This window comes from Oncorhynchus tshawytscha, linkage group LG19 (genome assembly GCF_018296145.1).
Source record: "Oncorhynchus tshawytscha isolate Ot180627B linkage group LG19, Otsh_v2.0, whole genome shotgun sequence".
In the NCBI taxonomy this organism is placed as follows: Eukaryota; Metazoa; Chordata; class Actinopteri; order Salmoniformes; family Salmonidae; genus Oncorhynchus; species Oncorhynchus tshawytscha.
Genome location: NC_056447.1, coordinates 53,231,325 through 53,255,109, shown reverse-complemented (window position 1 = coordinate 53,255,109; position 23,785 = coordinate 53,231,325). Strand labels below are relative to the sequence as shown.

The window sequence follows — 23,785 nt, the reverse complement described above, 5'->3', positions numbered from 1 at the left end:
ATGAGCGCACCGCCCATCGTCAAAAGGAACAGGCAGATCGCCACGCAGTATTCCACCCGGGGGATTGCGTCTGGCTCTCTTCCAGGAACCTCCCACTCCGCCTGTCCTGCAAGAATCTGAGCCCCCGGTTTGTGGGGCCGTTCAAGGTTCTCCAGAGGGTCAACGAGGTGATATAGGTTACAGTTGCCCAGTCACTATCGTATCTGAACCTCATTTCATGTCTCCCTTCTCAGACAGGTGGTTCCTGGTCCCCTAGCTGATGCTGTCCCGCACGACACCCCACTAACCCCCCTGGACGTCGAGGGGAGTCTGGCTTTTGCTGTCAGATCTCTACTGGACTCCCGGCTTCGTGGGGGTCGGCTCCAGTATGGAGGTGGACTGGGAGGTGGACTGGGAGGGGTATGGCCCAGAGGAACAGTGTTGGGTTCCGGTGGAGGACATTCTGTTAGTTTTTTGTTGTTGTTGAATTTTACCCCTTTTTCTCCCCAATTTCGTGGTATCCAATTGTTTTTAGTAGCTACTATCTTGTCTCATCGCTACAACTCCCGTACGGGCTCGGGAGAGACGAAGGTTGAAAGTCATGCTTCCTCCGATAACCCACAACCCAACCAAGCCGCACTGCTTCTTAACACAGCGCGCATCCAACCTGGAAGCCAGTCGCACCAATCAGGAGGAAACACCGTGCACCTGGCAACCTTGGTTAGCGCGCACTGCGCCCGGCCTGCCACAGGAGTCGCTGGTGCGCGATGAGACAAGAACATCCCTACCGGCCAAGCTCTCCCTAACCCGGACGACGCTAGCCCAATTGTGCAACGCCCCACGGACCTCCCGGTCGCGGCCGGTTACGACAGAGCCTGGGCGCGAACACAGAGTCTCTGATGGCACAGCTGGCGCTGCAGTACAGCGCCCTTGACCACTGCGCCACCTGGATTCCAGGACATTCTGGATTCCAACATCATCTGTGATTTCCACCTTCGCAGCCCGGACCGACCCGCTCCTTGTCCTCAGGGTCACCTCCCTGGTCGGCGTCATCCTACAGCAGGAGCAGTGTGTCCGTGAGGGGGGACGGGCGTGCCTACTGTCACGCCTCCCCTCTGGCGCATGACGTCGCCGGTCCTGGGATTCATCATTACACACACCTGGCATCCTTCCTTACTCTCACCTGCAGATCATCATGATTCACAACTGGACTCCATTACCTTCATCATTACCTCCCCTTTATATGTCCCTTATGGAATTTCAGTGTACTTCCTTAATTGACTGAACTTAAAAATGGAATTGACTCCAACCCTGCTGGGAAGATAATATTCAACCAGACACTGCATTTCCCATTGGACAATATTCAAGTTGGATCAATTCTAGCCTGGTTTCAGAAGTGCTTCTGCTGTCCTGCCAATTCCTATCGTAATGACCAAAGAAGCTAACAGATCTGGGACCAGGCTAGATCCACTACAACATGTTAAATGAAACATCAACAAAAAAAATGTCAAATAGAAGAAATTACACATCTGTAAACTTACCTTTGATCAGGACACAAAAGCAGAGGCAGACAGTCCGGTAATCATAACGACGACATAGACAGGCGATCCTCACACAAGTGTTGTAAAGGTTCAATGGACCATCGAAATCAACAAATCAGAATTGACTTGAAACAGTTATTCTGAAGAATAAGGCTAGACTTAAAGAGTTAAAAGCGAAAATGAGAAAAAGTTAAAGTACCAACAATAAAGGTAACGGATTCTGTATCACAGGCCCCAGGAACCTGATGCGTTCAGAGACACTTATAGATGGGTTATATAGATGGGTTGGTTCATATTCACTAACACCTGACAGTTCTGGGTCGCATCGGAATGTGAGAAATCGGTCATTCTTAATCCAGCATGGATTTATCCCTGCAGACTAATAGGTTTTGGGTGACATTATCACTTACAAATTAAACAAAGCATTTAAAATATTTTTTTTTAAATGCAAAACTCAAATTATACTAGGCTACATACTAAATAAAATAGACAATGTCATTACCTGACCATTAATAATGAGGCTAGAATGAGAAGGAACATCAAACCAAATGTATTTATATAGCCCTTCGTATATCAGCTGATATCTCAAAGTGCTGTACAGAAACCCAGCCTAAAACCCCAAACAGCAAGCAATGCAGGTATAGAAGCACGGTGGCTAGGAAAAACTCCCTAGAAAGGCCAAAACCTAGGAAGAAACCTAGAGAGGAACCAGGCTATGTGGGGTGGCCAGTCCTCTTCTGGCTGTGCCGGGTGGAGATTATAACAGAACATGGCCAAGATGTTCAAATGTTCATAAATGACCAGCATGGTCGAATAATAATAAGGCAGAACAGTTGAAACTGGAGCAGCAGCACAGTCAGGTGGACTGGGGACAGCAAGGAGTCATCAGGCCAGGTGGACTGGGGACAGCAAGGAGTCATCATGCCAGGTAGTCCTGGGGCATGCAGCACAACATGGCAGAAACCTAACAATGAGGCGTCACACAACCAACTGATTGATAATATGGCGTTCAATCTAGTAGCATAAATGACAAACATTTATTACGATACAAACAAAAATTACTTTAGCAACCAAAGCAAATGATCTGCTCCTACTTTCGTACAGAGTTAGTACAGTGTTTTTATGCATCATACAGGAAGTCCCTTTTAGGGTAATATTTGGATTATACTTGCTCCCTAGTAAAAAAAAAGGCCTTTTCTCCAGCGAGATTCTCCCACGACAGCCTGGTCGCTGATCAATTTGTGCTCTTGCATATTCTAAGATCAGTTTGGCACAACAATACGTTGGTATGATAGAAGACTGGCAGTCCCAGATGTCTGAGTACTACAGACACTCAGAACCAATCAATTGACAACTAGCAAGCTATCCCTTGTTCCTTTTAGTTTTTAACCATTTACTTTCAATAGATGTACTCGTTGTCGTTGCCCAGCACTCATTGTTGTGTTTGGATGTTAAATCCATCTCTGTGTTTCTGGGTCCTGGGGACCCAAGCGGGTGAACTATTTAGTTTTCACCCTATCAGAGATGATTGGGAAACATTTGCATCTATCCCAAATGACATCTGTGTGTTAATCTATAGCCCTCATTTACAAAGTACAAAACTGTATTATTGTGAGTAGCTGCTTGAGCACAAGCTGTAAAACATTAAACAGTGCCCCCTGTTGGCTGGGAAGGAATACTATAAATCAACCCCCCCCCCAAAGAAAATTGTCATGATGACGACAAGCCCCAATCTCCAACTGAAGCTTTCGGTTGCCAAGTAACAAATCAAAAGAGAGGAGAGAGAAAGAGAGGAGAGAGAAAGAGAGGAGAGAGAAAGAGAGGAGAGAGAGAAAGAGAGAGAGAGAGAGAAAAGAGAGAGAGAAAAGAGAGAGAGAGAAAGAGAGGAGAGAGAAAGAGAGGAGAGAGAAAGAGAGAGAGAGAAAGAGGAGAGAGAGAGAGGAGAGAGATAGAGAGGAGAGAGAGAGAAAGAGGAGAGAGAGAGAAAGAGAGGAGAGAGAGAGAAAGAGGAGAGAGAGAGAAAGAGGAGAGAGAGACAGTAACTTATCAAAGTAACTTGGTACAAATCAAGTAATAAATCACCGACAAATAATCTTAAAATTCTTTATTCATAAACTTGATGCAAGTTTACAAATTACTGTACATGGTCAAAATGTCCCTTGAAAACAAAAAAAAACAAAGCATGCCAACCAACGGGTGCAAAACTTGACAATCTGTCCCAACCATTTGTTGACGACCAGAAAATGATTTTACAATTAGTCTAGATAGAGAAGACAGATTAACCTTCTATCAAAAACACTGTCCAGGTACAGAGGAACGTGCAAACCTATTTAAAATCACAGAATGAATGACTGAACTGACTCTGCCCAAAGTGAATGAGCACCTATACCCCGCACTCTGCCTCTGTCCAGAGATTTTGGGTCCTGTCCAGAATCAACCCCTAGCCACTCTACCTACCCCCTCCCCCAGACACTTGTGGAGATCTGAGAAGGTTGGACACGTGTAATAAATGTGGTAATATATTCACCTTGTCCCTATCAGAGCATATGGCTTAAACCTATCAAATTTGTATCAGAGACCGTCGGTATCAAGCGTCTCAAGAGTATTGGGATCTGATCTAGGATCCTCCTTGTCCGTATCATCATATTCGTAATTATCTGTGAAGAGAAATCCTCCTAGATCAAGACTCCCACTCTGAGACACTTGATACATACAGCCTCAGATCCCACCGGTGTCTGGGGGTAGGTGAGGGGGGGGGAGGCTTGTTTTCTAGACAGGGCCTGGGTATCAAGTGGGAAGCAGCTACCTAAACGTGAGAGAAAAGTTCTACTGAGCTGAACTAAGTTACTCAAAAAAAAAGAAAAGGGAATCACAAGACATCAATTCTGTGCAGAAGTAACGGACCCAGGCTTTGGCTACCGGATTCCCTATGTAAGGGGGGCACTACTTTAGACCACAGCCCTATGGGTCCTGGTCAAAAGTAATGCACTATTTAGGGAATTTAAAAAAAGGGTACCATTTGGGACGTAATCTTAGGTCATACGGAGCCAAGTAGATGTACTACTAAACAACCATCCCCTTCTTCCCTCTCGACCCCTAAAATATAAAAACAACCCATCGCCATTCTCCATAAGTGGGAGCCTGTACGATTCAGACTGGTATCAATTGTACGATTGAAGAAAAAAAAAAGGGACATAATAGTTACCTCTAGAAAGACAAGAGTTTTCCTCCGATTCAGAAAAAGGTGAGATCCTAAAAACTTGATTTGTTAGTTCAGGTGTATTGACTTTTGAGGCACATCCTTGCCATTTTGTGCAAAAAAATATACTTACCCATTACAGACAAGATATATTTAAAGACCTCCTCTCACACTCAGAAATAAAAACCCATAGTAGCCTAGCCTAGATATATGTATTAGGGACTAAAGACAACAAAGACCAGCAGATACCCATGTTTCTGATACAAGCCAAAAGCATGGAGGTAGACATGCAGATAAGACCCTAGCAGTGTTTTAGATGGCACCCTATTCCCTATATTAGTGGACTATGAGCCTTGGACAGAAGTAGTGAACTAATATAGGGACTAGGGTGCCAATTGGGAGAGACATATTATAGTAGCACTGAACTTGTGTCACATTGCATGTTGAAAACACTAAACAAAACAGGGTAAAAAAAACAGCGTTACAAAATATCCACATTTCAGTTCATGAGAGCAATTTATACCTTCATAATACTGTAATCCTTATTAGTACACCTCAAAAATAGATATTTAGCCAAAACATATTCTTGGTTCAACAAGGTGGAAAAACGCAGAAACACTCTATTCAGTATGTATAGACAAACGGTCAACCAGGTCTGGTATTCTAGGGTAGCATCCCAAATGGCACCCTATTCCCTATATAGTGCACTACTTTAGACCAGAGCCCTATAGAACCCTATTCCCTATATAGTGCACTACTTTAGACCAGAGCCCTATAGAACCCTATTCCCTATATAGTGCACTACTTTAGACCAGAGCCCTATAGAACCCTATTCCCTATATAGTGCACTACATTAGACCAGAGCCCTATAGAACCCTATTCCCTATATAGTGCACTACTTTAGACCAGAGCCCTATAGAACCCTATTCCCCATATAGTGCACTACTTTAGACCAGAGCCCTATAGAACCCTATTCCCTATATAGTGCACTACTTTAGACCAGAGCCCTATAGAGCTTTAGACCAGAGCCCTATAGAACCCTATTCCCTATATAGTGCACTACTTTAGACCAGAGCCCTATAGAACCCTATTCCCTATATAGTGCACTACATTAGACCAGAGCCCTATAGAACCCTATTCCCTATATAGTGCACTACTTTAGACCAGAGCCCTATAGAACCCTATTCCCTATATAGTGCACTACTTTAGACCAGAGCCCTATAGAACCCTATTCCCCATATAGTGCACTACTTTAGACCAGAGCCCTATAGAACCCTATTCCCTATATAGTGCACTACTTTAGACCAGAGCCCTATAGAACCCTATTCCCTATATAGTGCACTACTTTAGACCAGAGCCCTATAGAACCCTATTCCCTATATAGTGCACTACTTTAGACCAGAGCCCTATAGAACCCTATTCCCTATATATAGTGCACTAATTTAGACCGGGGCCATATGAGGAGCGATAGGGTCCAATTTAGGACGCATCTTAAGATGTTATTATTTTACCAGGTCAGGAGAGCTCCCCTCCAAATACACTGAACAAAAACAAAAAACTCAACTTGTAAAGTGTTGGTCCCATGTTTCATGAGCTGAAATTAAAGATCCACGGAATGTTCCATATGCGCAAAAAGCTTATTTCTCTCATATTTTGTTCACAGATTTGATTACATCCCTCTTAGTGAACATTTCTCCTTTGCCAAAATAATTCATCCACCTGACAGGTGTGGCATATCAAGAAGTTGATTACATGGCATGATCATTACAAAGGTGCACCTTGTACGAGGGACAATAAAAGGCCACTAAAATGTGCAGTTTTTTCACAACACTATGCCACAGATATCTCAAGTAGAGGGAGTGTGCAATTGGCATGGCGACAGCAAGGATTGTCCACCTGAGCTTTTGGCAGAGAACTGAATGTTCATTTTTTTTACCATAAGCCGCCTCCAACTTCGTTTTAGAGAATTTGGCAGTACGTCCAACCGGCCTCACAACCGCAGACAGCGTGATCCCAAGCTAGCCCCCCTCTACATCTGACTTCACCTGCGGGATTGTCTGAGACCAGTCACCCGGACAGCTGATGAAACTGAGGAGTATTTCTGTCTGTAATAAAACCCCCCCCTGGGGGAAAAACTAATTCTGATTGGCTGGGGGTGGGCCTGGTTCCCAAGTGGGTGGGCCTATGCCCTCCCAGGCCTTTTCCATGGCTGTGCCCATGCCATTTGAAATCCATAGATTAGGGACTAATTAGTGTATTTCAATTGACTGATTTCCTTATATCCTTATATAATAAAATCATTTAAAGTGTTGCATTTATATTTTTGTTCAGTATAGTTAACAGTGTTTCAATTTAGGTAGCTATAGAATATATCACCCAATAAAACTAACTACTGGTATACTAGTATAATAGCTCAATGAAAACTCTTTGTCCTTTAATAACACAAAATATGATCTATTGAAAACATACAACTATGCAAGACCCACAACGCTTCAGTCTCCAGTTCAAAACGACTGAGTTAACTAACTGGTGATTTAGTTATGGTAACTAGCTGGTAATGCAACTATGGTAACTAACTGGAGATGAAGCTGCCTATGGTAACTAACAGGTAATGCAACTATGGTAACTAACAGGTAATGTAACCGACTATGGTAACTAACTGGTAATGTAGCTATGGTAACTAGCTGGTAATGTAGCTGGCTATGGTAACGGTGTTGTGCTGTGGATGCCTTGCATGCTATGCTCCAGCCTGGTTGGTCCCAGGTCCATTTGTGCCGTCTTGTCCTATGGTCATTAGAGGACAAAAGGCTTGGGCGATATATACAATTTATACCGGGGTAATAACAAATGGTATGATTTAGAATTGAGGGTTTTTGGGGTGGGGGGTGGTTGTTATGGGAGAGAGTGCTAACTTTAAATTTAGAATAACTATAAGAAATCTAAGATGTGTTAAATAAATTATATCCAGCTCAGGGCTCCAGCTATGCACGGTGCTTGTTGACTTGTTAGCAAAGTGTTGAGATGTCAAGATCAAGCTACTTGGTTACAGCAGAGACGTTCAATCCCTTCCTGGATCAAGAGCCCCTGTTACCTAAATTGTTTTGTGCATAAAAATAGAGCCAACAACTTCTGTGCACATTCGGTAATACCGCATACCCCGGTACGGCAGAGAAACGGTATGAACTTCTGGGTACAGACCAAACCCCAGGAGATCTGGAACCAGGACATCCCCTACGCGATCCCCTTAAATAGAAAACAACATGACAGACGGCTTGGTGGAGCTAGCTCACTTAACCATTCTAAAAAAAAAATATATGTTCAGGTGTGATGTTGTAACTGAGGATCAACAGCCGCATCCTACAGGACAGCAGGGAGATGGTACGCAGTGGTAGATTTCATCCCAAAATGGCAACTCGTTTACTACATCGTGCAGTATTTTTTTGACCGACACGTTTATCAGAAAAAGAAAAAAAGAAGAATGATCCAGAGTTACTTTGCTTTCCTAAGAATGTTGTCCATATCCTGCTTTTTCATTCCCATAGGTCAAAAGAAGTGCACTATCTAGATACTAGGGTGTCATTTGGGAGACCCCTTCCTGCATCCTAGTCACCCACCATTTTGTCACCAATCTGGCACGATGTTACTGCTGGGACATCATTTTTTTTTAAAAGCAACAAAAAAAAGCCAGCAAGCAGAATAACAATACATTTAAGCATATACTATTTCTTTTAAACAACGTCTGTAATTTGGTACCAGTAAATATTACACAAAGTCAGGGGAGAAAAAGGAGCAGCGTCACTAAAGATGACATCACTGAAACATCTTAAGTGATCCTCCATCTTCCTTCATATTCGCTTTAAAATCCAACTGTCACCACAGAGAGGTTTCAGTTCAAATCCAACTGTCACCACAGAGAGGTTTCAGTTCAAATCCAACTGTCACCACAGAGAGGTTTCAGTTCAAATCCAACTGTCACCACAGAGAGGTTTCAGTTCAAATCCAACTGTCACCACAGAGAGGTTTCAGTTCAAATCCAACTGTCACCACAGAGAGGTTTCAGTTCAAATCCCACTGCCAAATGCTGTGGCTGGCTGTAAGAGCGTACAGCTTCACACTAAAAACAGGTGGTGGTGGTTGTGGATACGAACAAACCAGCTCTAGTCAGACCTGTCTGCTGTACAGTAGGTAGGTTCTCTCACCGAGGAGGAACTAATCAAGATGATCCGTTAGTCGAGCCCACGTCGTCAAAACCAGCGCATGTATGGAAGGAGAAAAGGCTGTTCTCCACATCGAGAGAGAGATAAGGGAAAACAAAATGTGAAAAGATGCAACAGGACAGCCAAGCCCCTCAGTTATAACAGACACTCTCCTCAGGTGAAGGGGGCTGTGGAGTGATGCAACAGGACCTCCGAGCACCTCAGTTATAACAGACATTCTCCTCAGGTGAAGGGGACAGTGGAGTGATGCAACAGGACCTCCGAGCACCTCAGTTATAACAGACATTCTCCTCAGGTGAAGGGGGCTGTGGAGTGATGCAACAGGACCTCCGAGCCCCTCATTTATAACAGACATTCTCCTCAGGTGAAGGGGACAGTGGAGTAATGCAGCAGGGAGTAGACAGTCTAGCCCGTTATTGGGCCAGGCAGAGAAGAGATACTGGTCTACTGAGCTGACGACAGGCCAGACGGAAGAATTTGCCAGTTGGTTTCCACAAGAAAGATGATATAACTCCCAAATAAGTCAGAAGGGAGAAAATAGCTCCAAAAGAAATTAAAATATATTGTTGTTGTTGTTTTTTTACCCAAAAGACATTATGTTCCCAGGGAGAATGAGGAGTGAACTCTTTACCCATCTTCTTTAGGAGGTGTGTACCAGCCTGAAAAATAAATAAATAAATAAACACACAAGGTTGCCATAACAACCACGGATTTGTTTATGTTTATATGGATCGATAGTTCAAATAGGACCATTTACCATTCTTTTCGTGAATCTGTACCAGGGATTTGTATGACTGTTGTGCCCTGGCAAGACTGTACTGATTCTACAAGAATATTAGTGAAAATACAGATTAGATTCATCTTCAACAAACTCACATGGTGTGACAAAAAAAAAAAAATCTAATGTTTACCAAAAGTTACTACAGTTGTTTACCTTATTGGCTCCGAACTGCACCCTGGCTTTTCCTTTGACTAGGGTGGCATTGATCTGCATGATGACAGACTCAATGGAATAGGCACTGCTCCAACCCTGGAACAACACAAAAAAATACTAATTGGTCAGTCTGAAAACCTTGTCAGATCAGTGGCAATGAAGGAGAGGAGGTGAGGAGGAGAACAGACATAAAAACAGTTTTTGTGTTTGTTTTAAAGACAATTGAGCAAAGAGAAAAAGACAGCGTCTTCAGGAACTTTGGTGAGGGACAAACAATGTATGAATTGTATATTAAAATACAGACCTGTTTTGTGAGAAGCTCCATACATAAGGCCCCTCCGCCAAGAACGTACCTGAAATAGAGGACAGAGAAGTACCAAGACTGGTTTACGAACTAGAAAATAATTTGGCCCATCTAATTTTAGTCATTTAGCAGAAGCTAAATTATTTTGAAAAGACTACTCTAGATCACCTTCAGGGACATGAGGAAAAGGACAGACAGAATACTCTAGAACACGTTCAGGGACATGATGAATACTCTAGATCACGTTCAGGGACATGAGGAAAAGGACAGACAGACTACTCTAGATCACGTTCAGGGACATGAGGAAAAGGACAGACAGAATACTCTAGATCACGTTCAGGGACATGAGGAAAAGGACAGACTACTCTAGAACACCTTCAGGGACATGAGGAAAAGGACAGACTACTCTAGAACACGTTCAGGGACATGAGGAAAAGGACAGACTACTCTAGAACACGTTCAGGGACATGAGGAAAAGGACAGACTACTCTAGATCACCTTCAGGGACATGAGGAAAAGGACAGACTACTCTAGAACACGTTCAGGGACATGAGGAAAAGGACAGACTACTCTAGATCACCTTCAGGGACATGAGGAAAAGGACAGACTACTCTAGAACACCTTCAGGGACATGAGGAAAAGGACAGACTACTCTAGATCACGTTCAGGGACACGAGGAAAAGGACAGACTACTCTAGAACACCTTCAGGGACATGAGGAAAAGGACAGACTACTCTAGAACACGTTCAGGGACACGAGGAAAAGGACAGGCTACTCTAGAACACCTTCAGGGACATGAGGAAAAGGACAGACTACTCTAGATCACATTCAGGGACATGAGGAAAAGGACAGACTACTCTAGAACACGTTCAGGGACATGAGGAAAAGGACAGACTACTCTAGATCACGTTCAGGGACATGAGGAAAAGGACAGACTACTCTAGAACACGTTCAGGGACATGAGGAAAAGGACAGACTACTCTAGATCACGTTCAGGGACATGAGGAAAAGGACAGACTACTCTAGATCACGTTCAGGGACATGAGGAAAAGGACAGACTACTCGAGGGCAAAAACAGAAGCGTAGGACAAGAAGACCATCCAGACTTCCCTGAGCAGCACTCACCCTCCGGCCAGCACAGGAGAGACGACCCGTACGAACGGTGGATCAAAAGGAAAGTTATCCTGAAAGAGTCAAACAAGAAAACACATTTATCATCGCAAAACCTCTATCCCGCCTCATAAAAAAATAATTTATAAAAAAAATCTAATCAAATGAATAAAACTCACTTTATATGAGAAACTGAGCAGAATGTAGTCCACCCCTTCCTTTTCCTTCAGAACCTGCAAGTCACTATGCAACGGACTATCTGGGTCTACCCTGTTAAAATAATGACAGAATGATTACACTATATTATCCAGACTTAAGACACAGCTAGGAAACAGGGGAAGCTACCACAGCTCTATGAAATAATACCCGGCTCTGAAAACTTACGTTCTTATTTTGACGTGCCATTCATAAAGGCTGTCATTGACTAGCTCCACCGAATAAATACCTGGAAATGAATAACAAGATATATACAGGTGAACATCACTGTTAAATCAACGTGTTATCATCATCAGACCTACAATCACTGGAGGGTTAGGACCAATGGGGTGCTGAGCCTGGCCAGCACTCAGCTGTCTTGTAACTCTGACCTGTCGATCTCTCACCTGTCGATCTCTCACCTGTCTTGTAACTCTGACCTGTCGATCTCTCACCTGTCTTGTAACTCTGACCTGTCGATCTCTCACCTGTCTTGTAACTCTGACCTGTCGATCTCTCACCTGTCTTGTAACTCTGACCTGTCGATCTCTCACCTGTCTTGTAACTCTGACGATCTCACCTGTCGATCTCTCACCTGTCGATCTCTCACCTGTCGATCTCTCACCTGTCGATCTCTCACCTGTCTTGTAACCCTGACCTGTCGATCTCTCACCTGTCTTGTAACTCTGTGATCTGTAGATCTCTCACCTGTCTTGTAACTCTGTGATCTGTAGATCTCTCACCTGTCTTGTAACTCTGTGATCTGTAGATCTCCCGGAGTTCCTTCATGAGACGATCGGAGGCCTGAACTGAACCAGAAACGGCACCCTGAAACAGGCATCACAACACGGATCAGAACCAGGGTACCTTAGAGCAAGACAAGAGACTATAAAAACGGTGGAAATATCCCCCCTCTTGAAAAAAAGAAAAAGACGCCTTACCGAATGAGCACTTACGTTCAAGTGGTCCTGCCTCTGGTTCTTACGGATCTTCTCAAGGATGGCCAGGTTCTCCTTCAAATCAAATCAAATCACATCCAACTTTATTGATGCAGTAGGAAGTGCTTCATTAAAATAATAATAAGTTAGAAAAGATAGAAACTAAATGTCAACAAAAAGCTCAATTAAGATAGTAAAAAGTAATAATATACAGCAAAGTGTACACAGTACAATGTAACGCTGACTTTCACAATTACAAGAAGTAATTTTTAAAAAACATGCAAGGAAAAGACAGTCTGGGTAACCAGTCTTCTTGGGTCATATTGCCAAAGAAAATTGTCTTTCAGAAATCTCAGCATTCAATATGATTTCCAGAGGAGTTGCTCATTGTTTTTTTAAATTTTATTTATATTTTTTATATTTTACCTTTATTTAACCAGGCAAGCCAGTTAAGAACATATTCTTATTTTCAATGACGGCCTGGGAACCAGTGGGTTAACTGCCTGTTCAGGGGCAGAACGACAGATTTGTACCTTGTCAGCTCGGGGGTTTGAACTTGCAACCTTCCGGTTACTAGTCCAACGCTCTAACCACTAGGCTACCCTGGAAATAATATTCATATTTTTCCATGACAACATGCGGAGGAGCCTCGAAAGAAGAATACGATTTATAACAAAGTTTTAAAAAATTAAAAAAACATTTAGCTGTTAGGTAGGAAAGTTGTTGTATTTTGAGCCTCAAGATATTTTGTGGTTGGAATTGCCATATTTTAGAGGTAAAAATGTAGTTTGACCGAATGGTTTTGTCTAAAAAAGAAAAGAAAAAGAAGGTTGCTTAGTAACCAGACACCAACACGATCTGTGGAGAAAGAAAAGTTCCAATATTTACCTTTGTGATTGGAGGATTTATCTGTGGTAAAGCGTCTCAGGATTACATCCTAAACCTAACCTTATTTTCATTTATTCTTTACTATATAGCCAATTTTGACTGTGGTAACTGTCAGATACCGTCTCAGGGAAGCTCATCTTCGTGCTCGTCATCCTCACCGGGGTCTTGAACTGACTGCAGTTCGGTGTCGTAACCGACCTCAGTGGGCAAATGCTCACCTTCGATGGCGACTGGAGAAGTGTGCTCTCCACGGATTAATCCCGGTTTCAAATGCACCCGGCAGATGGCAGACAGCGTGTATGGCGTCGTGTGGGCGAGCGGTTTGCTGATGTCAACGTTGCGAACAGATTGCCCAATGGTAGCAGTGGGGTTGTAGTATGGGCAGGCATAAGCTACGGACAATGAACACAATTGCATTTTATCAATGGCAACTTGAATGCCCGAGATACCGTGACGAGATCCTGAGGCCTGTTGTCGTTCCATTCATCCGCCGCCATCGTCACCTCATGTTTCAGCATGATAATACACAGATCCTTGTCGCAAGGATCTGGACACAATTCCTGGAAGCTGAAAATGTCCCAGTTCTTCCATGGCCTGCACTCTCCAGACATGTCACCCTTTGAGCATGTTTGAGATCCTTCGCATCAATGTGTACGACAGCGTGTTCCAGTTCCCGCCAATAAAAAAGCAACTTCGCACAGCCATTGAAGAGGAGTGGGGACAACATTCCACAGGCCACCACCAACAGCCTGATCAACTCTATGTGAAGGAGATGTGTCACGCTGCATGAGGCAAATGGTCACACCAGATACTGACTGGTTTTCTGATCCATGTCCCTGTTTTTTTTTTTAAAGGGATCTGTGACCAACAAGATGCATATCTGTATTCCCAGTCATGTACAATCCATAGATTAGGGCCAAATTAATTTATTTCAATTGACTGATTTCCTTATATGAACTGTAACTCAGTAAAATCTTTGAAATTGTTGCATGTTGCATTTATATTTTCTCTCAGTGTAGATAGACATATAGAGAGAGAGAGCGAGGGAGAGAGACCGACCGACAGAGAGCGAGGGAGAGAGAGACCGACCGACAGAGAGACCGACCGACAGAGAGCGAGGGAGGAGAGAGAGACCGACCGACAGAGAGCGAGGGAGAGAGAGACCGACCGACAGAGAGCGAGGGAGAGAGAGACCGACCGACAGAGAGCGAGAGAGACCAACCGACAGAGAGCGAGGAGAGAGAGAGAGACCGACCGACAGAGAGCGAGGGAGAGAGAGAGAGACCGACCGACAGAGAGCGAGGGAGAGAGAGAGACCGACCGACAGAGAGCGACCGACAGGGAGAGAGAGACCGACCGACAGAGAGCGAGAGAGAGAGAGAGACCGACCGACAGAGAGCGAGCGAGGGAGAGAGAGAGACCGACCGACAGAGAGCGAGAGAGACCGACCGACAGAGAGAGAGGGGAGACCGACCGACAGAGAGCGAGGGAGGGAGACCGACCGACAGAGAGCGAGGAGAGAGGGTGGGAGAGAGACCCGACCGAGGGAGAGAGAGCAGAGGGAGGGAGGAGAGAGACCCGAGCGAGGGAGGGAGAGAGACCGACAGAGAGCGAGGGAGGGAGAGAGACCGACAGAGAGCAGAGGAGGGAGAGGAGAGAGACCGACCGACAGAGAGCGAGCGAAGGGGAGAGACCGACCGACAGAGAGCGAGCGAAGGGGAGAGAGAGACCGACCGACAGAGCGAGGGAGGGGGACCGACCGACAGAGAGCGAGCGAAGGGGAGAGACCGACCGACAGAGAACGAGTGAAGGGGAGAGTGACCAACAGAGAGCGAGGGAGGGAGAGAGACCAACAGAGAGCGAGGGAGGGAGAGAGACCAACAGAGAGCGAGGGAGGGAGAGAGACCAACAGAGAGCGAGGGAGGGAGAGAGACCGACACAGAGCGAGGTAGGGAGACCGACCGACAGAGAGAGAGCGAACGACCGACAGAGAGCGAGGGAGAGAGAGAGAACGACCGACAGAGAGCGAGGGAGAGAGAACGACCGACACAGAGCGAGAAAGAGGTGTGTATCACAGTAATCACCTTCTCAATCCCGTCGTCCTCTGACTTCTTCCCATGTACAGGCTCCTCCTCCTTCATCTCATAGTGGTCCAGGTCTTCAATGTCCTGCTGAACACAAACACCGTTATCCCATATAGAGTTATGCATACTCACAAGCAGGGCTCCAGGCTAACATTCCTCATCCACCTCCAAGAATCCAACCTTAGTGCAATTTCAACCGTCCCAACCTGAAGATATACCGTCCCAACCTGAAGATATACCTCCCATCTCATAGTGGTCCCAGGTCTTCAATGTCCTGCCCAACCTGAAGATATACCGTTATCCCATATAGAAGATATGCATCCCAACCTGAAGATAGGGCTCCCAACCTGAACATTCCTCATCCACCTGAAGATAACCGTCCCAACCTGAAGTGCAATAAAGATCAACCGTCCCAACCTAAAGATATACTGTCCCAACCTGAAGATATACCGTCCCAACCTAAAGATATACCGTCCCAACCTGAAGATATACCGTCCCAACCTGAAGATATACCGTCCCAACCTGAAGATATACCGTCCCAACCTGAAGATATACCGTCCCAAATTAAGGAAAATATTTGTTTCCGTTTTGATATGCCAACATGGGTCTACTCTAGAACATTCAAATAGACAAAGATGTGCCTTGAAAAAAAGGCAACGTTGGAATAATAGGAAATCTATTTTGCACAAAAAACAAACTCAACATGTAAAATGTTGGTTCCATTTTTCATGAAATGAAATAAAAACAAAATCCATACGCACAAAGAAAATATTTCTGATATTGTGAAAAAATGTGTTTTCCATCCCTGTTAGTGAACATTTCTCCTTTGCTAAGATAATCCATTTACCTGACTGGTTCGGCATATCAAGAAGCTGATTAAACAGCATGATCATTACACAGGTGCACCTTGTGCTGGGGCCACTCTAAAATGTGCCGTTTTGTCACACAACGCCACAGATGTCTCAAGTTTTGAGGGAACGTGCAATTGGCCTGCTGAGTGCACCAATGTCCACCAGAGCTGTTGCCAGAAAATGTAAAATGTTAATTTCTCTACCATAAGCAGTTTGAGAATTTGGCAGTACAGCCAACCGGACTCACAACCGGAAGACCACGTGTAACCACGACAGCCCAGGAACTCCACATCCTGCTTCTTCACCTGCAGGATCGTCTTGAGACCAGCCACCCAGGCAGCTGATGAAACTGTGGGTTTAGACAACCAAAGAAGTTCTGCACAAACTGTCAGAAACCGTCTCAGGGAAGCTCATCAGCATACTTGTCTTCCTCACCAAGGTCTTGACCTGACTGCAGTTTGGTGTCGAAACAGACTTCAGTGGGCAAATGCTCAACTTCAACGGCACGCTGGAGAAGTGTGCTCTTCACGGATGAATCCCGGTTTCAACTGCATGGAGTCGTGTGGGTGAGTGGTTTGCTGATGTCAAAGTTTTGAACAGAGATTGTGGCGGTGGGGTTATGGTATGGGCAGGCATAAGCTACGGACAATGAACACAATTGCATATTATCGATGGCAATGTGAATGCACAGAGATACCGTGACGAGATCCTGAGGCCCATTGTCGTGCCGTTCATCCTCTGCCATCACCTCATGTTTCTGTTTCAGCATCATAATGAACTGTCCCATGTCGCAAGGATCTGTAAACAATTCCTGGAAGCTGAAAAGGTCCAACTTGTTCCATGGCCTGCATACACAGGCCACCATCAACAGCCTGATCAACTCTATGTGAAGGAAATGTGCCGTGCTGCATGAGGCAAATGGTGGACACATCAGATACGGACTGGTTTTCTGATCCAAACCTCTATCTTTTTATTAAAGGTATCTGTGACCAACAGATGCATATCTGTATTCCCAGTCATTATGTGAAATCCATGGATTAGGACCTAATAAATGTATTTAAATAGACTGATTTCCTTATGCGAACTGTAACTCAGTAAAATATTTGAAATTGTTACATGTTGTGTTTATGTTTTTTGTTCAGTATAAATAATTAGCTTTTTTTTTGTCAAAGTGTAGGTGATAGCCTATGCGTATTGACTACAGCCTGTCATGTCCAGACAGGTGCTTTCCATGAGACAGAAATGTAGCCAATCTGTAACGATACTTTTAATTACATAAATAAACCGCCGGTCATGTTCGACAAATATATTGTAGGATAATTAACATTAATGTCTACAGGCTTGATACTTTGGACCTGGCCACTCAAGGCACGGTTTGTTCAGATCGAATGGTCACAAGAGCAGAAATCTGAGCGGAGGAAGTCAGTATTTTGTAACTATTTAACCATAAACGTAATTGTTTAAAACCTGGAGGTTTTAATGTCATTTTATGGGGCATGTCTTAGCGTGTTTTAAAGGTAGCCTAACCAAAATAGGACCATAGAAACGTGGAGGGAATTATTTTATAATCATTGAAAACAGCTTTTCTCTCGTGTTCTATTGGTTTTCAAAAATCAACTTTCTTTCATTGTCCAGCAGCCAAAGACACAATCTTACTCATATTAGCGATAATCCTAGTCATTTTAGCAACCCCATGCTAGTTGACGATAATCCTAGTCATTTTAGCAACCCCATGCTAGTTGACAATAATCCTAGTCATATTAGCAATCCATGCCAGTTGACGATAATCCTAGTCATTTTAGCAACCCCATGCTAGTTGACGATAATCCTAGTCATATTAGCAATCCATGCCAGTTGACGATAATCCTAGTCATATTAGCAATCCATGCCAGTTGACGATAATCCTAGTCATATTAGCAATCCATGCCAGTTGACGATAATCCTAGTTATATTAGCAATCCATGCCAGTTGACGATAATCCTAGTCATATTAGCAATCCATGCTAGTTGATGATAATCCTAGTTATATTAGCAATCCATGCTCGTTGACAATAATCCTAGTTATATTAGCAATCCATGCTAGTTGACAATAATCCTAGTTATATTAGCAATCCGTGCTAGTTGACGATAATCCTAGTTATATTAGCAATCCATGCTCGTTGACAATAATCCTAGTTATATTAGCAATCCATGCTAGTTGACAATAATCCTAGTTATATTAGCAATCCGTGCTAGTTGACGATAATCCTAGTTATATTAGCAATCCGTGCTAGTTGATGATACTCCTAGTCATTTTAGCAATCCATGCTAGTTGATGATAATCCTAGTTATAGTAGCAATCCATGCTAGTTGACGATAATCCTAGTTATATTAGCAATCCATGCCAGTTGTTGCATCTTTAGATCTCCCCTCATTTTAAATGTCAAACTTTCATTTCAGTCACAAGAAACCGCTTGGATGTGCAGTGGGGTTTTAGAACGGTACATCTTTTTATTTATTTTTTATTTTACCGTTATTTAACCAGGCAAGTCAGTTAAGAACAAATTCTTATTTTCAATGACGGCCTAGGAACAGTGGGTTAACTGCCTGTTCAGGGGCAGAACGACAGATTTGTACCTTGTCAGCTCTGGGGTTTGAACTCGCAACCTTCCGGTTACTAGTCACACGCTCTAACCACTAGGCTACCCTGCACGTAGCCTACTGCCGTGTGAATATATTGTTTATCAACATTTTTAAACTAAACGTTCAGATCAATTGCATCCGCCTCATTACTGCTTAACATTGTAATTATGTTCAGTGGTTGTATGAATTTAGGATCTATCGTCCCAGAACTGTCCCCGAGTCTGTTTTGAACCGTCACAGACATATTTTTCCCATCATCCCATGGGATGACAGGACGCCCTTAAATTCAAGGCCTGCACACAAGAGAGGTTTTATATAGTATACATACACACAAGATACCTTATATACAGCACATGCACAATACGTTTAAGATGAATGTGGATATTATCTCAATATGTAATGTTCGTTGAACACAGGTAGGTAAACACACACACACACCTCGCCCATTTCTTCCTCCTCCTCCTCCTCGGATGTCACTTCATCTGCTGGTCCATGCTGTAAAGAGAGCGGGATAGGAAAGACAAATTAAATAGATTGTGAGTTTAAAGCCTTCTGACTATCAATTTTGGTATGGAATGTTACTCAGGCCCAGAATACGATTATTGCCTTGCGATAGGGCTGTCCCCATCCTTGAGTCACAATATTTAGATTCGTCTGAAACATCATTTGAGGCTGAAATTATTTCTACTTACAATGTGATTCAAACCAACTGAATATTTGCTGACTTCAAACTGTGGGGGGGGTTCAGCCTACAAAAGTGATTCAAATCAGAGTCCACCAGTTCTAGATTCTATTTATATGGGGTTGTCAGGCCTACCAAATAAATAGAATTTCATCCTAGAATGAGCCCTACCTTGCGCTCTGGGTTGATGGGCCCAGCAGGGAGGGGCTGATCTAGCATCTCAACATCTGGGTGCTGGGGCAGGTTGTACAGTCGACACAGGTCACAGATGAGACGCTTTAGCTGCTGCAGGAGCTGGGGAAACAAAACACACAACAGGTCAACTGTCATTCAACAGTATCTCTTTGGAGCCGGGGTCGTCGCGCGACTAAAAACACAAGGAATTCAGTCAAAAAAATGAGTTTCATGTAGGAAATGTGTTGACCAAGTATTCCCAGGAAAAACAAAGAAAAGAGAAAAGCATTGGGACAGTACATGTTTTTGTTGTTTTATCTCTGTACTCCAGGATTTCGGATTTGAAATTATATAATGACTATGGAGGTTAAAGTGCAATCTGTTTGCTTTAATTTGAGGGTATTTTCATCCATATCGGGTGAACAGTGTATTGTGCAATTTTGGAGTTACTTTTATTGTAAATAAGAATATAATGTTTCTAAAAAAAAATTCTACATTAATGTGGACGCTACAATGATTAAGGATAATCCCGATTGAATTGTGAATAATTGTGAGTGAGAAAGTTACAGAGGCATAAAATATCTAACAGAGGCCCAAAACACTAACCTCCAATACTATCGTAATGGCGAGAGGTTAGCATGTCTTGATGGTATGATATTTGTGTGGCGCAGCAATCTAAGGTACTGCATCTCAGTGCTAGAGGCGTCACTACAGACCCTTGTTCGATTCCAGGCTGTATCACAACCCCAACGTGATTGGGAGTCCCATAGGGCGGCGAACAATTGGCCCAACGTCGTCCGGGTTTGGCCAGGGTATTAAATAAGAATTTGTTCTTAACTGAATTGCCTAGATAAATAAAGATAAAAACATTTTTTTTTTTAAATGCCACTAACAACTGCAAGGGTAGTGGGTTCAATTCCCGCTGGGGTCAACCATTCGTAAAAAAGTATGCACGTATTGACTAATTCAGTTCGGGTAAAAGGCATATATAGTGTGACGGACCCTTTAAATTTTTTTATATATTTTTTTACAATCAAACAATTTTGTAGGTGATATTAGGGCCTATGCCTTCTGTGAGAGCCGGTAGCGACATGCTACAGCACATAGTGTTGAAGATGAAGGTAGAAAACTCCACAATCTACACACACACACACACACACACACAGACACAGGTAAGAGACTTACCAAAGATGTTCCTTTTCTGACATCTTCCAAGCGCTCCAACACCTCTGTCAGACTTGGATCATCAGAGTCAACAAACCAGATTGGGGGTGTAGAGGGGTATGACTCCTGGGAGGGGATGGGATGATCAATTGATCACATCATTACTTGGTAAAGCTCTAATGGAACAGCACTGAAACTGTAGCTAGTAGGTGGAGCTACTTCAGTATAAAGGAATTCTATTTTACATATGGAATGAAGCATCGATAAATATCCAACCTACCTACCTATAGTAGCGCTGACTTATAACGTTATGTCCTGGTTTTTAGTTAGCTAGCTAATGAGAACAACCCTTATTCATTATTTTACCCAGGACTATTCATTATCTCCATTAGTCAGCAATTGTGTTCGCAGGTCACGTTACCTTTTGACAAGTTATTGTATAAATAAAAAAATAAAATAAAAAAAAATTTAAAAAAAGGTACAAATATCAAGATATATTTTTTATAGATTGGCCTTGTGGCAAAAAGGCATTGTGAGTTTAAAAAAAATAAACAATTTAAAGACGCATTAGCCTACTAGCTAACATTAGCTTAATAACAACCCCCCTAAAAAAAAAAGGGGTAACGTTTACAAATAGGATCTTATTTCTTGTTTTCTAACGAGTTAGCTAGCATAGCTAACTATACCTGGACATATGACCCCCTTTTTTTTTTTTTTTTTTAAACAACATTTTTTTTTATTAGGAGTATAAACTAACTGAAAAGTCTTAGCACATTTATATATTATGTGGTTAGCTAATGATCTCCAACAACAACAAAACAAACAAAAAACAAAGCATAGCTATCCAAATTCGTCATGTTTATCGCCCTGTGTGTGTCTGTCTGTACTAGCTACGTTAGCTACGCTAGTTTCTTCCTTACCGTGATGTTGCAATGTATTATCAACAGTTTTTCACCGGTTACATTAAATTGACAACTAAGCTCATCGGGCTTCCAATCGATAATTCTGAAACGTTCGTGGTTTGGGTCAAAAATTGACTCCAAAAACTTCAATTCGGCCTTCAGACCCGAAACCGACATCTTCCACTCACATCTCAAACCAGGCAGTCCGCGGGGGAGGGGAGGGGAAGTTGGGGTGTATTGAGACCGCGTAGTCGGTGCTTGGTAGGAATATCATATAGTCCAATGTTTCTGAATACATAACAGGTGAAGTAGATATATATGTATGATTAATATGGATTGAGATCAAATTCTGTAAAAAAAATATATATTAAAAAAAATTAATGTAAAATGTATTATTATTTTTTTGCACAATGCTGAGCCAGTGCAGGGCACTCTTATTGAGATGGGATCTCAGCACCATCCTGAAAGGGCATGAGGCTCACAGTCCTGTCAGATAAACCAAATTCCTCTGCTAGGTATTGTCATCATACTGGCCGCTATTGTGATTATTCAGCAAGGTAGAACCTAGATGGAATCTGAAATATAGGCTACCTATGTACACTGAACAAAAATATAAATTCAACATGTAATGCGTTGGTTTCACATCCCAGAGATGTGTTCACAAATGTGTTTCCGTCCCTGTTAGTGAGCATTTCTCCTTTGCAAAAATAATCAAATCACCTGACAGGTGTGGCATATCAAGAAGCTGATTAAACAGCATGATCCGTACACAGATGCACCTTGCGCTGGGGACAATAAAAGGCCACTTTAAAATGTGCAGTTTTGTCATGAAATACTATGCCACCGATGTCTCAAGTTTTGCGGGAGCGTGCAATTGGCATGCTGAATGCAGGAATGTCCACCAGACTTGTTGCCAGATAATTGAATGTTCATTTCTCTACCATAAGCTGCCTCCAGCGTTGTTTTAGAGAATTTGGCAATACCTCCAACCGGACTCACAACCACGTGTAACCACGCCACCCCAGAACCGCCACAACAGGCGGGATAGTCTGAGGCCAACCACCCGGACAACTGATGAAACTGCTCTGTATCTTCACTCATTCATATATCCTTATGTACATATTCTTTATCCCCTTACACTGTGTATAAGACAGTAGTTCTTTGGAATTGTTAGTTAGATTACTTGTTCGTTATTACTGCATTGTCGGAACTAGAAGCACAAGCATTTCGCTACACTCGCATTAACATCTGCTAACCATGTGTATGTGACAAATAAAATTTGATTTGGTTTGCACAACCTTTCAGAAACTGTCTCAGGGAAGTTCAACTGCGGGCTCATCGTCCTCACCAGGATCTTGACTTGACTGAAGTTTGGAGTCGTAACCGACTTCAGTGGGTAAATGCACACCTTTGATAGCCACTGGCATGCTAGAGAAGTGTGCTCCTCATAGATGCATCCCGGTTTGTACTGTACCCGGCAGATGGCAGACAGCGTGTAGGGGGTCATGTGGGTGAGCGGTTTGCTGATGTCAACGTTGTGAACAGAGTGTCCCATGGTGGCGGTGGGGTTGTAGTATGGGCAGGCATAATCTACGGACAACAAACACAATTGCATTTTATTGATGCCATTTTGAATGCACAGAGATACTGTGACGAGATCTTGAGTCCCATTGTTGTGCCGTTCATCCGCTGCCATCACCTCATGTTTCAGCATGATAATGCATGGCCCCATATCACAAAAATCTGTAAACAATTCCTGGAAGCTGAAAAGGTCCAACTTGTTCCATGGCCTGCATACACAGGCCACAATCAACAGCCTGATCAACTCTATGCGAAGGAAATGTGCCGCGCTGCATGAGGCAAATGGTGATCACACCAGATACTGACTGGTTTTCTGATCCACACCCATACTCTTTTTTTTAAAGGTATCTGTATTCCCAGTCATGTGAAATCAATAGATTAGGACCTAATTTATATATTTAAATTGAATGATTTTCTTATA

At 43.2% G+C, this 23,785-nt stretch overlaps 1 protein-coding gene across 4 annotated transcripts; it reads right to left on the bottom strand.

Annotated features, from left to right (window-relative positions):
* Window positions 1–7,503: 7,503 nt before the first annotated feature.
* Window positions 7,504–21,993, bottom strand: LOC112219053 (ubiquitin-conjugating enzyme E2 Q2-like). Of its 4 annotated transcripts, none has more exons than XM_042301873.1 (14): window positions 21,802–21,993; window positions 20,903–21,007; window positions 19,715–19,837; window positions 19,300–19,356; window positions 15,390–15,476; window positions 12,421–12,492; window positions 12,223–12,307; window positions 11,669–11,729; window positions 11,464–11,554; window positions 11,300–11,358; window positions 10,175–10,223; window positions 9,871–9,966; window positions 9,694–9,760; window positions 7,504–9,595 (listed from the first exon to the last, which is right to left on the bottom strand). In XM_042301873.1, the coding sequence occupies exons 1-14, from the start codon at window positions 21,958–21,960 to the stop codon at window positions 9,564–9,566; spliced, it is 1,143 nt and encodes a 380-aa protein (XP_042157807.1). In that variant the 5' UTR covers window positions 21,961–21,993; the 3' UTR covers window positions 7,504–9,563. The 4 variants fall into 4 exon arrangements, with proteins under 4 accessions (XP_042157807.1, XP_042157809.1, XP_042157808.1 ...); XM_042301875.1 differs by having other exon boundaries at window positions 12,436–12,492; XM_042301874.1 differs by having other exon boundaries at window positions 15,390–15,473.
* Between the last annotated feature and the right edge of the window lie 1,792 nt (window positions 21,994–23,785).